Raw genomic sequence first — 17,707 nt, 5'->3', positions numbered from 1 at the left:
CCGAGAACAGGTTAGGGAGCAGCCCGGAAGTAAAGTGAGGCCAGCCGGCCGGCCGGGCAGCAGCACACTGGCCCTGCCCCCAGTTCTAAGCGACTTCAGTGCCCGATTCCTCACAGATGGTGCTTAATCCCCAGGCGGCAGCGGCAGCCGGGTGAGGTAAACAGACATCGGAGGGCAGATGAGCCCTGGACCCCAGGGGGGCCGGGAATGGGGAACATCCTTAATTTTGAGGAAAGGGTAAAGGTCTCGGACAGCTAGAAGGGAAGAGGAGAAAAGGGAGGCAGTAGAGGCCTGCTCCACCTCACCTCTGATGAAGAGGGTGCTGAGAAACGAGCAAGGACAGAGACGCTGCGTGGAAGGTGCAGCTTCCACAGCCCCTGGGAAAGGCCTGCCCGGGAGCAGGGCAGGGAGCTCAGCTGGGCAGTGTGAACAGGAGGAAAGATCCAGTTTCTGGGAGGGGCCCAGGGATGGCCAGGACCCACGGTTCAGGATTAACCCTGCTTTCGCCTATTGGCTTCTGCATCTATTCCTGGCTCCTGGCAGCCTGGTGATTCCAGAAGCAGCGTAGTCTGCATGCCAGACAAGCGTTGCCGTCCCTCAGGAAAGGCCAGACTTCTTGTGGTGAAACTGGGGAGACAGAGAAGACTGTGAAACACTAGATGGGGGTCTTGGCGGGGAGCTCTTGGGGGGAAGGGAGAGGCAGGGCTGACCTTCCGCAAAGCAGCAAAGGCAGGACCAAAGGTGGCGTTGACCTCCACACGGTCTCGGACCCAGGCCGGCAGCTTTGCCAGGACAGGAGGATGGGCATACCGTTGGTCCAGGAGCACGATGCTGGCGAAATCCTTCTGGTGCCTGATGGTCCTGCCTGGATGGGAACAGGCTGGGGCTCTGACTAAACCTACCTTCCTGAGAGAGCATTTCTATTGTGTCCCTTGCCCTTCCTTGGCCCTCAGACTGGAGAGATGGCCGGTGAGACCCCACCCTCTCACCTCCTCCTTCATCCCTCCCTCCCCAGCGATTTATCCTGAGAGACTGGTACAGTCCCAGGCTTACCTATAGACTGATTGACAGCCTTCATACATAGATTCTCCACCAAAGCCTTTCTCAGGGTGGGCTGACCTGGGGTTTGGGGCTGGGAAGGGCAAAGGAGACGACCTATCAGAACTGTTTCTTGCCTCCTGTCTAGTGTTCTGAGAAAATGACACTGCTGGGCTTTGAGCAAGACCAGTCGCTTCCCAGGCACAATGCCAACAGCTGATACGAGGGATGAAGTCGTGGGCAGCTCCAGAGGGCACGGAGGGCGCTGCCATCCCTCTGCAGCAAACAGGACACAGTGGCACACAGCAAGGGGCAGTGGGCAGTCCCAGCGTTCCTCAGTCCTAGGGGCGACAGAGCTCTCCCTGCCCTCTCCCCTCGCCCTCCGGAACCCTGGAGGTACTCACGAGGGTCTGACCCAGGTAGGCCATCTTCTCTCGCAGCTCGGGAGACTGGATGTTGGGGTAGGGCATGCCCACCATGACCACACACCTGGGGAGGAGGCATGCGGGAGCCAGCGGCAGCTGGGTGCTCACGGCCCAGGACAGAGGGCCGGGTCCTCACCCACCTGTCACAACAGCTACGTCTACCACCCTGCAGTCCTCAAGCTGTGCTCAGAGGCTCCACCTCTCCCTCCCCACCCTATGCCTACCACTTAGGGGTTTTTTGACTAAGAAATCCCACCTAGACCAAGGAGTTGAGTTTGATAAAGTTATGGTCTGCTTAATTTTTCACCTGGCCTCAAAGGGGCAAACACAAAGCTGCCAAATCACTTCCCCGTGCAGCTGACTGGCCAGCACGGTCAACCCAGGTGCAGATTCAGATGACAGCTGAGTGCAAAGGGCTTGGGGGTGAGGGGGAAGCTGCTTGGAGTGAGGGGTGGGCGGGTGTCAGAGACCCAGGAGATGCAGAGCCCACTCCTTACCGGCCAAGGTTGTCGGAGAAGTTGATGCCTTCACTCATCTTGCCTCCGACCACTGAGAGCAACAGGGCCCCGGTCACCATGCCTCCTGCCTGAACATGGCACTGTGGGAACCCCCCAAAGCTGGGACGCCATCAAAACGTTCTCAGCCACCAACCCCACGTGTCTGGACCAAGGCCTGCATTCCACCTCTCACCTGAATGCACTTGGAATACTCTGTCAGCACCTGTTCCACCTGGTTTGCTCTCTTCGGTTCCTGAAATATCTGAAGGTAAAGAGGTGTTTTCTAGAACAGGGGGTCAGGATGCCTGGGCCACAGGTCTGCTCCAGGCCTTGTTTCCCAGCCTGGAGTGCCTGGGGTCTTTGCAGACACCTCTGGGCGGTCTTCGGGGATTAGAAATGGTGGGAGAAGCCCCTGTACGTGAGGCCCCACGATCTGGCTTGACGTGCACGAGATCCCAGAAGGAACTCTGGATTCACTGTCCCCACAAGGTCCAGCTGAGGGGTCACGAACCTTTTTCCTGACGGCCAGGCGGGCCAGCAGGCCACTCCTGTCCCAGCGGGCATGGACCTGGCGTTGGTACTCATAGGAGGGGAAGAAACAGATCACCCCTCCAGGGACCACATTGCACAAGTAACAGAGGATGCGACCTGTCTCATCCATCTAAGAAAAGAAGACAAGGGTCCTCCATGGGGCCACTCCTGAAGCCACACCCCAAAAGGCTCCCAACCTTAGGGCTCAGAGCCGAGTACAGAGACCCAGAGGTGAATGCAGCCAGGGAGGCCTGCAGCTGGGTAACAGCCCCGCTGGGAATCACAGATTGGAACCTCCCCGCCAAACACACCCAACTACTGCCCTCGGTGACGGGCAGCATCTGACACGCACTGCGGTGCTAGCACAGCAGAGCTGCGCCTGCTGTCGGCGTGTGCCAAGGCCTGCCTCCCCCCCACCCCCCTGCCCCGCTCCCAATGCCCTGCGGGCAACTTGGGATTAAGCACCGCCTGTGACAGACCGGGCACTGGAAAGCCGAGGCTCGCCCCTAGGGAAGTGCCCCAGCACCTGTATCCCTGCCAGGGAGAGGCCGATACAACCAAAGGGCAAGAGAACCGAAGGGAACGAGCCACTTTCTCATGAGCTTCATCCTAAAGGGATGACTGGAGGTGACAAGAAAACTTACTTAGCAGCCTAAGGGGTGAGGGATGAGGGGAAACTCAGACCTTCCTTGATAAACATCTAGATGCTATTCATCCTGTGCCAGCTCTCGATTGGCCAGCATGTCCCGCACCCCAGAAATCTCTGTCCTGCCCCAGCAAAGGCTGCGGTGAAGCAGGCTGGCTGGTACTAACATGTGGGGCAGCTCTCTTTTCGCATATGTGAATTCCAGCTGCTGGTTGGAGGGCCCAGTGCAAATGATGAGGGGCAGGATGGTGTCTGGAAGGATCACGTGACCTGCGGAGGCCCAGTGAGGGTCGAAACACCGGAAGTGCAGGCTGTTCAGCAAGGCAGATGCCAGACAGAGCACTGCCCAACCCCTGTCTTCCGGACGAGGAGCAGCAATTTTTAATGCTCACCCACCCATCCCATTTCCACAATGAAACAGCAATGCTCAGGCCTCTCCCATGTAGACGGAGGGAGCACAGAGCACGCAGACGGTGAGCTCACGCGACAGCCAGCATCCCGTGGTCCCCTTAGCCCCTTAGGCCTGATAACAGCATATAGCTCAATGGTGACAGCTCAGGGCCATGATGTGACTATGTGGCCCATTCCACCCCGGACACGGATCCTCACCACAGGAAAACTCCACCAGTCGCTCAGCTTCCACCCCAGCACATGCCAACAGCTGCTCCCGAAATCAGACACTTGAAGACCACAACATCAAGGCTCTGTGACCACACAGAGGTCCGGGGACAAGGACTTAGCTCTGAGCAGGGAGGGGAAGAGAGGATCACTGGGAAAGACAGAAGTTAGGGTGAGGAGGCAGCAATTATTTAATAAGAAGAGAGGTCAAAAAAGGAAAGGCTGATAACAAATTAGCAAAAACGATACAACAATTTAATGGCACCAGTGTTGGCAGCCTCATTTAAACTACTTGTGATAAGGGCAAAGGAAATTCGGCAAATTTGGCACAGTGAGTCTCAGCCCTGGATGGCCAGGCCCCAGCCCAAACTATTGAATAAGAATCTCTAGAGGGAGGAATAGGCTTTCGTATTTTTAAAGAGCTCCATCCAGGTTTTTTACCTATCAAGTTGGCAAAAAACAAAAGTTTGACCACTCTATGGAGAGATAGACATTCTTATCCCCTGCTGGTGGGATAAGACTGGCACTGCTCTCAGCAGAGGGGATTTGACAATATTTAATAAATTGGATACATTTTTACTTTTTAACCCACCGATCCCACATTTGGGAATCTCCCCTGGAGAGATGGCTCAATAAACCAAATAACAAGGGCACAAGGATATTTCTTGTGGAGTTATTTGTGAGAGCAGGGCTGCCTTTCCGCAGGGCCTGGCCGACTGAGCGGTGCTACATCTGGCCAGCAGAAAACTGCGCAGCTGAGCAAAGGGATGCGGACCATCAACATACTGGTACATAAAAACAGATTTGGCCACCTTTGATGTAAGTAAAAAAGAATAAGGACATAGATCTGCTTATTTTTGCAAAGAAAATAACATGAAACAGTGGAAAGATAGACCAGCAGCTAATAAAACATGCTCACCAAAGGAATGGGGAATAGGCTGGAAAGTGAGACTTTCTGAAACTTTTCCTATAGTTTCAATTTTGGAACCATACAGATGTTTACATATTCTAAAAATAGAATTAAGTCAACAAAAAAGGCAAACTCTAAAACTGAAAACAAACTGCAACAAATAAAGCCTGATACCAAGTGACTTCATATCCTTTTTATAAAGTCCTCAGCCGAGGATTTGCTTATTGATTTTATAGAGAGCAGAAAGGAGGAAGAGAGACAGAAACATTTATTGGTGGCCCCTTGTATGTGCCCTCACCGTGGACCAAACCTGCAACCTTTCAGTTTATTGGATGACACTCCAGCCGAGTCACACTGGCCAGGGCATGACTTCCTAACCGTAGTGACCATGTATCCTTAGTAGGGTATACAATAAGGGCAATAAATAAATGCAAAGAAATAAAATTTTAATCAACAGTTTATTGTTAGAATATTGGTATTATATTTTTGATGCTATTTTGAGTATATTGTGGGATAGAGCAAATAAGTAGTTATGTTAATATAAGAAACCAAAAGTTTAGCTCAAGAGAAAAGAGATGCAGCAAATGCTTAAATAAATTGATTGATTTTTATTTCGAAATATCAATATGGAATCAGGATTTCTGAAAATATATTTCCAGGCCTGCACTGAAAAGGCTCATAAACAGTAACCACCCAGGAATACTGCAAATACCCCAGCACCCAGATCTTGGTTACTAATACCCACCTCCAGTGGAAGAAACTAGGGCACTTTGCAGAAATGAATGATTCCAGATCTGGGATGGAGAAAGCATCACGCGGCCCACGGCATTTCTGTTGTGCCAGAAGCCTCCCCAGGCCAAGGGGGCTGCACTCAGAGGACTGGAGGCAGCAAGGGGGGTCCCACAGGCCATGTTTGGGACAACTTGAGCATCAAAAGCCTCCTTGCGGACTACAAATTATTTTAATACATAAATAAATAAAAATCTACAAGTCTATACACAAGAAATAATGAAAAAATAATAAAGCTACAGGGGTGATCAAATGGACAGCCGAGGTTGGGCACAGGCTGCGTGAGGACGTTGATAAGCTCTTCATGCACCAGGGCCTGTTCTAGGATGTCTCCGAAGGAAATAACCACAGTGCAGAGATTGGTTACATTCATAATTCTATTGTTTACACAGAGAAAAACTAGAAATCACCTAAATATCTGACTAAAGAAGAGTGGTTATATAAAATATATTCATGTAATAGCATAACGTATAGCTGGGGTATGGCAGAATAAATGCTTATTTGTTGACCAGAAAAAATGTATATGGCATTCTGTTGCTGAGTGGGGAAAAAAACAAATTATAACAACAGCATATACAGATAATATGGTACCTTTTTTATTTTTTTAAAATATGTATGTCTATTTGTAAAAATTATGCAGACTATTATAATGATATGCACAACAAAAAGAATCTTTTGCTGGTGAAATTATTATCCTTTTTCTTGTTTTTGTTTGTCTCTGCTTCCTACAATTGAAAATATAGTACTTTTCTAAAAACACCATATTTTGCTGTGTATAATACACACATTTTAGCCCAAGTTTTTGAGGAAAAAATAAGGATTCGCATTATACATGGGTATAAATGATTACATTTATAATCATTTTAATGGGTATACCATGGGTATAACAATCCTCTGTATAGAGCACACAAGAATGGTGCAAGTTATACCTGGGAGCGCATTACTCACAGCAAAATAAATGGTATATTTAAATAAATGGTATATTTAAGTTTATAAGAGAGGGGAGATTATATCTAGGGTGGGCACAGGACGGGGGTGGCACTGAGGCAACTCGGCGAGAGGAAGGAGCTCCGGAAGGGCTTTCCCTGTGATCCCACTGCTATGGACACACTGGCACGTGGCAGGGCCCCGTCCCCACAGCCTAAAAGGCTGGGCAGTGAGACAGTACAGCGATGCCACCTGGTGGGCATTGCTTGGCCTGCTCAAGCCAACCCCTTTCTGGTTGGGGAACCCAAGGGGTGAGACTGCACCCTTCCCCAGTCACTCTCCCACCCAGACCCAGCACAAGAGGCCGGGTCTGGGCTCCTTACCGGCTGCATGGTGCCCCCCGCAATGACCACGGCCCGGCATTCCTTCACCACCTGGGCAAAAGGCACACCTGGATTCAGCAGCAAGAATTTGAGGCTGCTCTGACTGAGGCTGCCTGGTAAAAAGACAAGTAAAAGACAGCTTACATGGGAAGGGGGCAGGTACAGCCCCAACAGAAGTGTCTCTGTCTAAGGCAAAGGGGATCTCCAGCTGGTCCGTGTAGGAGGCATGAGTGACAGCACTTTCTCTCTAGATCTCATTTAATGTTCAGGACAACCCCGAGACAGAAAGAACGACTATCTCCCTTTGCACATGAGGAAACTGAGGTTCAGAGACAAAGAAACTGGTCCAAGACACGCAGCTGGTAGGTGATGGAAGATTCAAACCAAAGCTCCTATACCTTTCACCACGAGGCTACATGGCTTCTCTCGTACCCTCGCCTGAGATGACTGACCATCCCAGCACATCTGCACCCCTCCTCACTAACCCGACCGCCTGCCCAGGTCATAGGAGTCTAGGTACCACCGCCCTGTTTCCCCGTCCTGGCCCATGGAGGTGCGGGGCTGGGAGTAGAGACTCCTTCCGTGCTCTGGCCTCCCAGCTCCAGGCGGGCTCCTCCTCGGATTAGTGAGGAGGCTCAGGATGACCCTGCCGTCCTGGTTGGCAGTGGTGAGAGCTGCAAGGAAGCCTTCGATGTGCATCAGTGGGGAAGCAGGCCGAGGTGCCCTGGCCTCCCCCTCCTCCACAGGGGCTGGGGGACCTGCACAGAGCAGAAGGAAGGGAGTCCGGGACTGCGGACAAGGGCAGAGGGCCGCTCTGCAGTTGGGCTGAAGCGGTCTCTGGGGAAGATGAGTCCACCTGTGAGGAAGGAACATTCCCGCCCAGGGCCTGCCGTCCAGCCGCCACCCCCCCCCCCCCCCCCGACTCACCCTCAGTCACCCCGGGCTGTAGGCTCTGTAGGAAGTGCTGGAACCCAGCCATTCTGGGCTGCTCCCTGGGGGTGCGAGGACTGCCCCAAACCTTTCTGTGAAGCCCAACAGCTGAGCAGGGATGAGAGCAATGAAGACTAATGAGGGCAGCGGCTCTGAGGGAGGCTGGGGCGGACGAGAGGCCTCCATCTCCTCTGCAGCTCAACCACCCGCCGACCCACGACACCAGTGTCTTGGCAGCCCCCCTGCCCCCCCTCCCATAAGGCTGCTCCACAGTGAGGACAACGGACAATGGATGAGGGGTGACCTGTGAGGGCCGCGAGCTGGGGTGCTGCCAGACCCGCCCCGGTCCCAGGGAAGGGCAGCCCTACCTTCCTGCTGATCATGCTCTTCTCACAGTAGCGCTGCACCTGCAAGACCAAACCCGCTGCAGGCGCTTGGAAACTTTAATCGGGCCGGAAAACAAAAGGCCCCCTTTCCAAAACCCGGGGAGCATGATTCACCACCGCAGTCTCTGCAGGGACCCGGAGCCTCCTGAGGCCGATGGTGTCACCCTCCTTGCTGAGGTCGCTTCTCCCCCAGGGCCTCCACACCACCCAGCTCTCTCCCATGGGAGGGCTGCCGCCAGGCCTCAGACACAGGCTCCTTACAAAGAAGTCTGCGTGGCTCCAACCCTCCTAAAGGTGCCTGGTGATAGCTATGTCCCCTCTGCTTTCCTTCCACATGACAGCACCTAAGCTAGACCTTGAAGGATTAAGGGTTAGTTAAAAAAAAAAATCCTAGGAGCCAGAGCACAAAGGAGGTAAAGCTTGGGACTTGTTCAGGGGACTCCTGGAGTGCAGTTTAGTAGGCGAGTAGCTTGGAACGCAAGACGATGACTCTGGAGCCTTTAAAGATTTCTGAAAAGAACAGTATCTTTCAATTAAAAGCCACTAGTCTATAGTTAGTAAAAGCCTTTAGATGGGAAACAGAAACAGCCATTAGAAGGGAAACAGGATGAAATGAAACCAAGACAACCAGGAAGAAAGCAGAGGAAAAAGAGCCGCAATGAAGTAGGAGCCGTGGAAATGAAAAGGAGGGGTAAATCCAACAGCAATTTCAGGCTATGGGGCCTGGCAACAGTTGGGACGTGGGACACAATGGGAGAAAGAAAGGGCTCAAAAATGACAGTATTGCCAGTCTGTCTGAAGGGGGTAATGGCAGTAACCATGACCAAAATGGGTAAGCCAGGGGCAAGCTGGTTTGAAACGGAGAGTCAGGATAGAAGGCAAGCAAGGTCTTGAGTCTGTGCAGCTGGGTCCACATGGGGCTCTGCCATGTACCATTTGTTTACTTCTGTGTGGTTTGTGCATATCGTCGTCCTGAGGGAACCTCCCTGAGCCCCGGTTTCCTTTGCTCTGGAATGGGGGTGGCACGCCCTACCCTGGAGTCACAGAGCCTGGTGCACTGCCTCAAATGCAGAAACTGCTCGGTCCCTGTTGGTAAACTAGGACTGCTAAGCTTGTGGGCCTAGCAACAGTGGCTGTGCCCCACCTGGCAGAGCACTGAATACGTGGGCCCGGAGCAAGCGAAGACCTGAGGCTGCGAGCAAACCACGACTGCAAAGGTCAAGCGGAACGGCCCAGCTGTGTCCTTACTCACCTCAGCCCAAGGGCAGGATGCAAAATGAACTTCCTGCTCTGCCCAGCAGCCCGGGGGAAACACCGTGACCCAAGCACGATGGATAAGGCGGAGGGCCCGGGCCTCCCCACTTGTGCTCACTGGGTACAAAGACAGGCACCATTTTATCCCTAATCTCTATGACTCTCCCACTGGAGGCTGAGGATTTTTTTCTTGCTGACACATTGCTTGTTTTAAGGGTTAATGACATGCCTGTGCTGTAGGTTCTCAGCCCTCCGGACTGCTCAAGGACAGAAGGAATTCACTTTTTTATTCCTTCCGCATTGTTAACCTAGTGTTCTGCTGTAAGGATAAGATGTGATGTGCTAACGTGAACAGATAAAACCTCTACCTTGAACAGGTTGATGTTGTCTATCTGGCTCTGAAAGAGAAAGTCATTGATGGTCTTCAGCTCTGTCCCTAAAGGTGAACAAACGGGAGCCTTGGAGTCCTGCCCTGAAGACCACAGCTTTGGGGTCCCAGAGGGAAGATCAGAACTGGCTCAGACCAGCTCTGGGCCCATGAGGGCCACCCCCTTACCTGTGTATGGGATGCTCTATGTATCGGGATTTTGCTTAATGTTCCTTGAAAGACAATCCAAACAGGCCAGGGTGGTGGTCCCCTAGCCCTCCACCTTCTCACACTCCACAACGGACTAGTCAAATAAGAACATTTGTATTTGAACAGGTTTTTTGCAATTTTTAGAACCCAAAGACCCCACTGAGCACAGGAGGTCCCAGGAAGCCTCAAAGTCTGACCCACATGTGATTTCATTCTTTTCACACCTCCTCCAGGGAGGCAGGGACAGAGTGACCGGCCCCTTTTATGCAGGTGCCAACAGGACGTGCCCAGGCTGCACTGTGACAGGGGCAAGGCAGAGATGGAAGCGGAGAGCACCGACAGGAGACAAAAATCCCTGCAGAACCAGGCCAGCTGACATTCTTGACCTCCGCTCCTAAGGAAGCCTTCAAAGGGATCGCCGAGGAAGGAAGGGTTGCTGCCCAGAATGCTGGAGAGGCACATGGGACCTGGAGCCACAGATTCTAGCTCCTCTCCCTGGGCTCAGGACCCAGAGGCAGGTCACTTCTCTGCTCTTAGCTTTCCCTTCCTCTTCTGTCACCGAGGGTTACCATGCCTGTGCTGCTTCCCCCCTGGGGCACTCCAGGCCGCTGTCACTATCACATGAAGTGCCATACACTTAGAGCGTATTATTATTACCACCTCAGAACGGTAAAAAGATCTAAGTCAGACAATTCAACTAAGCTATATAAAATGAGAATTTTCTTAATGAATGGCCAAGACAATCTGAGGACACAGAAAACCCAGCTGCCCTGCAGCACCCAGGGACCCGGGCCCGGCACGCTGCGCAGGGGGGATCTGGGCGGGCGTGGGGCACCTTACCACCCAGCACAGTCACAAACTTCTCCAACAGATACAGGATCTGCTTGATGTACATCAGGTTCTTGGCCTTCAAACACTTCCTGAGGACAAACCAACGGACAGCAAGCAGGGTTACTCCAACAGCAGCTTCCCTTCTAAGTGCCCTGAGATGAGGTCTTTCTGTCTCATGTCTTGCAAACTTCTCACAAGCTACAAATACCCTCCTAGGAAAAGAGGCCACGGGACACGTAGGGCCATCCCGCACTGAGCCTGGCCGGAGAGGGCAACCTCAGGGCTTCGGCTCAGAGGCCGCCTTAGGGGTGCCGAGGCTGAGCAGGATTTTCCCTTCACCCTCAGGAGGTGGTGTCTCCTCTGTATCATTCCATGTACCGGAGCAACTGGGAATGTGCCTGGCAGAGCTGGGGAGAGAAGAAACAGGCGTGAAGGCAACCCAGGCTCTGCGCAAGCAGCCTAGAGCTGCGCCAGGGACATCTTAGGCTGTGCCTAGAAAGTGCCAGCCCAGAACACACGGGAAGCAATCAGGGTGAGGAGAGGGGCTGGGAACAGACAAAGGCATGTGTTTCAAAGGCCCATAGGGTGGCGGGGCCTTTGCGGGAGGGAAAGGAAAGTGCGTTCTGCTGCAGGCTCCACTTTGTGCTGGGGAAAAGCAGGAGGCTGCATCCCGCAGGTGATGAAGCTCCCTGCTCATCCTTACGGGGCTGGGAAAAGACATATTGTGTACTAAGAGTGATGGTTCAAGGTGACCATCACATCCTGGCCTAAGGTCAACCCAGGCACTGGTCAGGAGATGTGGTGGGCTGTCATGTGGGTTTCAGGGTCAGAAACCAGTGAGTGGCCAAATCCTAGCTCCCCACTTACTGGCTGGATGACCTTAGACACTGCTTAAACCTTTCTGCGTCTCTTAATTCTTAGTGTAAAATTGGAATACGAGCCCAATGCAGAGTAGGTGTGGCACATAGTAAGTAAAAAAATAAATAGTGGTTTTCAGAAATCTTGAGCATTCCTCAATTAAATCCCCACAAAGCAATATCAGTAACAATAACATCCAACTACATGTGGACTCTGCCTCTCTTGCACCATTATCCTGGATCATGGAGACTATAGTTAGTAGCATCCTGGGCTGAGGGGGCTCGGGATGACATAGGCCAGTGAAAACCAAGGGAACGAGCCACTCTGCCTGAGCTGGGCGAGTCCCCACCATTCTGAGACCGACTGGAAAGCCAGAGTCTGCCTCTCGTGAACCTTGGCTCAGTGCACCTCTACCAAGCCCTGTCTCTGGAGCAACCCCGGGTCCAGGAAGTTAGAGGAACGTCCCTACCTAGGAACAGCTGACTTCCGTACTGTGAATGCTCATGATGGTGTCGATCAAGTTGTGCGCCTCGTCGATGGTGACTACCTGGCCCTGCAGCCGGATCCCTGCGGCCTGCCGGGCGGCCGTGTGCAGGAGCAGCTGGTAGGGCAGCACCACCACCTGGGAGGAAGAGACGGCGGCCCCCTGAGTGGTGGCTGGACACCCTCCTCAGCAAGTTCGCCCAGCCTCCTCCAAGTTCCTGGCATGAAGCTTTATTTCCTGCCCAGAATATGTGTAGAGAGAGCTATATAGAGCATACTGAGCTTTTAGCAGCAGGCTCTTTCCTCAAAAGTTCAAATACATGAAACATAAAAGCGAAGCTGATCTAACCTCTGACTGAACGGGGATGAGGGAGAGGAGTGACACCCCTGCTGCTCAGCCTTGTCCGCGGCCCCAGGGCAGCCCCTGGGCGCCCACGTTTCCTTGGAGCGCGGGGAAGGCCACTGGTGTACCGAAGGCAGCCCAGGGTTCTGGTCCAGGAGCTGCCGCTTCCCAGCTGCGGTTCTGAGAAAGTCACTGAACTTCATGAGCCTTGTTTTCCATCTGCAAAATGGGCTCGATAAACCCCATGTCAAGACAGGGCTGAGAAGAGGGGTTGGCATAACAAAAATAAAAACACTGTAAATTTTTTAGGTGCTATGGTGTCACTATCACTTTCCAGTTACAAGAATACTGATAAACAGTGAAAATGCAGAAAACTGGAAACTTAAAACCCAGGTTTTAATACTGGTTCCATTGCTCACTTTATGTGAGAAAACAGATAAATTACTTAACCTTTCTGGACCCCAGTGTCCCCATGTGTAGAATGCAAAAAAGTACCTGTCTTAGCTACCTCCAGGGGATACCATAAAGGCAAAATAGAGGTGAAAAGTGTCTTAAAAACTCAAGATAATAAAAATCTCAGGGGACCTCTAACCGTCCTGGCACACAGTGTCTATAGCACCAGCCCCCCACATGGCGGACAGAGGGGCACGAGACGGCTGGGAGGCTCCTGGACTCCTCTGTGAGTGCCACTCACACGGGACAGGGTACTACACCGACGCGCAGTTAGCGCCATGTGAAATGATAACTCATATAGTTCCCTGAAACTTTGAAACTCAACTTTAACCTTTTCTTCATTATACAGAATTTTCGACAAATAATATTTCATTTCCAAAAGTCACTCAAATGAACGAAGTAGTAAGAAAACACATAAGTCATATCAAATAACAAAGACATCAGTTTTGACCTGTCAAACTGGCAGTTTTTCACAATTAAATCATACTCCATATGGCCAGTCTGGAAAACAGGACTCTCAAATGCTGCAGGGAAGCGCAGAGTTAGGACAGTCACTCGGGAAGGCCATTCGGGAACCGATTTATGTTCCATAGCTCCCTTACTCCATTCCTCTCGGTTTCTGCCCTGGCATCGCTCACTGTGGTTTCAACTGGCAGTGCACACTCCTTCCTGCTTGCTGTCCTCCCCCCCAAAATGCCAACAGTCCCTGCAGCCCAGAGTTACCAAGGGACCCACGGCCTCCGGCGACCCTGTGTACTAGGAGAGTGGGTTATATGTCATTAGTGCGCAGTGTAGTCAGTCCAGCCATGGCTGGAAGCACCTTCCCAAACTAAGAGGAGTAAAGGATTCCCTCTAGGCTGCAGTTAGAGCCAAGAGCTACTGCTCAGCCCTCTGTGGTCTTCACCTGGGCCGCTGGAATGACAAACCGGCTCCCGTAATAGGGACAGGCCCCGGCCTCCTTCCCCAGGGTTGCCAGCTCCTCAATGTCCTTCATCTCCAGCAGGACCTTGTCCAGGAGCAGATGCAGCTGCCTGTGGTGGTAGAAGGGACAGGCCTCCCGGGGCTCCTTCCGTCTCCTCTTCAGCCCCTGAACCTCGGCTCTGCTCTTGTTCTCTGTGGGTGGCACCAACACGGGGGAGAGGCAGAAAGAACGGTAACTGTCCTATGACCAGGGGCAGGCCCTGAAGGTCAAGTCTACAGAACCCTTCCGTGAGCTATTTATTCTGGTCTCACCATAACATTTTGGTATTTTGCACTGTGTTCAAAGCCAGGATTTTGGAATTGACACTGACTCAGAAAGCAAAAACACCTCTCCCCAAGGAGAGGATCTTTAGGAAGAAACCATCACGTCCATTAAGATCCTCTCTGTATTTCCTGTGGCCCCGGTCCATGTCCACTCCTGCCCCCTCACTCCCAGGACTGCCCGAGGCCACACGATGGTCACAGAGGCTGCTTCTTTAGCTCAAGGGTGGCTACCACTTCAGCCCTGCTGCAGTTCCACACAGCGGTCGTTGATCAGCTGCACAGAACCCAGGTTTTTCACGTCTTTGTTTATACAAAGAGTCTGTAAGACAGAGGAGAAAAGAGATGAGAAACCTCCCCTGGCTCTGCCTGCCTCGGACCCATCATTTCTCTATACCTGGAAGAGAAAGACAAAGGGACGGGGAAGGAAGCAGATGGCACCTGGGCCGAGGCGCCCTGCTTCTGCCTAACTGCCGCGAGCCGAGGGACACGACCCGGGTGTCCTTGCCAAAGGGGCTCTTCTGTACCTCGCGCACAAACTGGGCCAGCTGGGGGTGGGTCCGACTGCAGTAATAAATCTGCTCCAAGGAAAAGCAGGGGCTTTCAAAGGGACTATAGCATCCTCAGATACTCTTTGCACATCAGGGAATGCCATGGCCTAATGAGCGGAGAGAATGGAGAGAGTGGCCACAGAGACACACACCTAGAGCAATGATTCTGTTTCACAAAGATCTGAGCAAATATGGGGCCCATGGCCTCCCCGTCTCAATGTCCTCAACTCCTGAAGTTCAATAGAATGCCCATAAGAAGGTCTCTTCCTATTGGTCATGCTCAGCCTATAATCCCACTGTTTGGAGGGCTTGGTCATGTTAGGACAGGGTATTTCCCCAGTGGTGACTGCTGACATGGAAGAGGTTCCTACACTCCTGGGGACATGTGAGGGAGGGCTGTTCCACACACACCTCCCACAGGACTTGGAGGACTGCGCTGGCCGTAAGGCAGGAAGCCGAGCTGAGCAACTTCTCTTAGTACTCTGCCAAGGTTTAGAAGAGTGAGGGGAGAAAATGGGGGTGAGGAGGAAGTACCTAATTTCTTTTAGCCTTCTTTTGTCTGGGAAACTCCTTATTTCATCTTCCATTTTAATTGAGAGCCTTGCTCAGTAGACTAGTCTTCATTGCAGACCTTTGCTTTTCATTACTTGAAATATTTCTTGCTATTCCCTTCTGGCTTGGAGTGTTTTGTTGAGAAGTCAGCTGCTAACTGTATCAGGGCTCCCTTATATGTTACTACCTCTTTTTCCTTTGCTGACTTCAAGATTCTCTCTTTGTCTTTGATATTTGCCATTTTCATGATGATGTGTCTTGGAGTGGGCCTCATTGGGTTCCTCTTGAATGGGACCGTCTGTGCTTCCTGGACTTGTGTGACTTTTTCTCTTCTCAAAATAAGGAAGTTTTCTATCATCATTACTTTCTCAAACAGAGTTTCTATCCCTTGCTTCTCTTCTTTTCCTTCTGGTATCTCTATTATACAGATATCATCATGTTTCAGATTGTCCTGCATTTCCCTAAATACCTTTTCATTGATTTTTAGTCTTTTTTGCATTTTCTTTCTCTTTCTGGAAAGTTTTTTCTACTTTGTCTTCCAGCTCACTGATTTGGCCCTCTGCTTCATTCAGCCTGCTTTTGATTCCTTTTTCTGTGTTCTTCAATTCAGAAATTGTATTCTTCATTTCCTCTTGTCTCTTGTTGATAGTTTCTATGTCCTTTTTCATGCTGATATAGTTTGCAGTAAGTTCCTCATAGTTTCCCTGTAGCTTTTTTGGTAATTCTCTTTGAGCTCACTGAGCTCATTGAGTGTCCTTAGAACCATTGTTTTGAACTCAGCATCTGGCAGTTTATTTGCCGCTATTTCATTCAGTTATCTTTCTGGGAATTCCTCCTTTCCCGTTGATTGGGGGTGGGTGTTTCTTTGTCTTCCCATTATTTGTGTGAATAACAAAATTTTCTGGTTCTTTTTTGGTTCTTTTTTGCTTCTGTTTCTTAAATTGACCTGCCTTGACTTCCTGACTTTGTGGTGTGACCTTCTATAGTAGTTGACCTGTGAGATTCAGTGATGCAGTCTCCTTGATCTCTTGAACTTGATGCTCTTTAGATGCCTTTTATGCCATTTATGTTGGCTCTCTGAGTATCCATGGAGATATTGCAGAAATCATCCTGGGTTATGGAGCACTCCAGGCACACACATCCCAAGCCAGCGCTTCTTGCTCCCACCTGCACACACACTAAAAATCACTTTTGAAAGGGAAGGTGTTTTATGTCATCGATGAGAATCAGGAAAATACAAGGGGCAGCTGATGGCAATGCGAACACTATGTGAGGCCCTCATGTGCCTACTCTGAAGGAGAATGCAGAGCCATTGTCCTATGTCCAATGTTTCTTGCATCTTGTATCTTCTTCAAAAATGTCTCTATTTTTCATAGTATGTGTCTGGATACTTTCTGGACAGGTCATATGACTTTTATCCTTCGGTTTATTTATATGGTGTATCATGTTAATTGATTTGCAGATATTGTATCAACCTTGAATCCCAGGAATAAGTTCTACTGGATCATGAGGCATGATCTTTTTAATGTATTACTGAATTTGCTTTGCTAATATTTTGTTGAATATTTTTACATCCATATTTATCAAAGATACTGGTGTATAATTTACTTTCTTTCTACAGTCTTTATCTGGTTTTGAAAATAATATAATACTGGCCATGTAAAATAAGTTTGGGAATCTTCCCTCTTCTTAAATTTTTTGGAATAATTTGAGAAGAATAAGTGTTAATTCTTCTTTGAATGGGTGGTAAAATTCACCTGTGAACCATATGGATCAGGACTTTTATTTGTTGGGAGTTTTTTTTATTACCACTTCTATTTCATTAATTATCACTTCCTTTTTCAGGTTTTTTTTCTTATTGATTAGTTTTGGAGGATTGTATGTTTCTAGGAATCTGTCCATTTCTTACCAATTGTCCAATTTGTTGGCATATAGTTGTTCATAATATTTTCTTATAATTATTTATATTTCTGTGGTGCCAGTTGTTATTTCTCTTCTTTCATTTCTTATTTTACTCATTTGGGGTCATTCTCTTTTTCTTGATGAGTCAAGTCAAAGGTTTATCTATCTTGTTTATTTTTTCAAAGAACTATCCCTTGATTTCATTGATATTTTGTAGTATTATTTTATACTGTTTCTTTTATTTCCATTCTTTATTATTTCCTTCCTTCTACTCACTTTGAGCTTTGTTTGTTGTTTTTTTTTTCTAGTTTATTTAGGTATAAGGTTAGATAATTTATTTGAGGTTTTTCCTGTTTTTTGAGATTTCCCCTTAGGAGTGCTTTCACTGTATCCCATAGATTTTGGGTGGTTGTGTTTTCATTTTCATTTGTCTCAAGGTATCGTTTTATTTCTTGATCTCATTGTAAACCCATTCATTGTTTAGTACTATGTTATTTAGCCTCCATGTGTTTATATTTTTTTTCTGTTTCTTTTCTTGTAATTGATTTCTAGTTTCTTTGTGGTGGAGAAGAAGCTTGATA

At 49.9% G+C, this 17,707-nt stretch overlaps 1 protein-coding gene across 1 annotated transcript; it reads right to left on the bottom strand.

Annotated features, from left to right (window-relative positions):
* Positions 1-123: 123 nt before the first annotated feature.
* Positions 124-16,537, bottom strand: LOC129075755 (ATP-dependent DNA helicase DDX11-like). Its single transcript, XM_054579861.1, is given in 26 exon segments — positions 124-254; positions 497-865; positions 1,054-1,132; positions 1,443-1,527; positions 1,961-2,061; positions 2,154-2,222; positions 2,472-2,621; positions 3,301-3,407; positions 3,747-3,817; positions 5,537-5,544; positions 6,765-6,863; positions 6,928-6,950; positions 7,400-7,513; positions 7,692-7,742; positions 7,745-7,802; positions 8,063-8,101; positions 9,703-9,770; positions 9,891-9,934; positions 10,745-10,831; positions 11,082-11,149; positions 12,070-12,222; positions 13,784-13,992; positions 14,359-14,447; positions 14,596-14,743; positions 15,084-15,154; positions 16,515-16,537. Coding segments are annotated over 26 exon segments (2,514 nt in total).
* Positions 16,538-17,707: the final 1,170 nt, after the last annotated feature.

This window comes from Pteronotus mesoamericanus, unplaced genomic scaffold (assembly GCF_021234165.1).
Source record: "Pteronotus mesoamericanus isolate MK-2021 breed Mesoamerican mustached bat unplaced genomic scaffold, CSHL_Meso_final contig_56, whole genome shotgun sequence".
NCBI classification, from domain to species: domain Eukaryota; kingdom Metazoa; phylum Chordata; class Mammalia; order Chiroptera; family Mormoopidae; genus Pteronotus; species Pteronotus mesoamericanus.
This window is presented reverse-complemented; position numbering and strand designations above follow the sequence as displayed.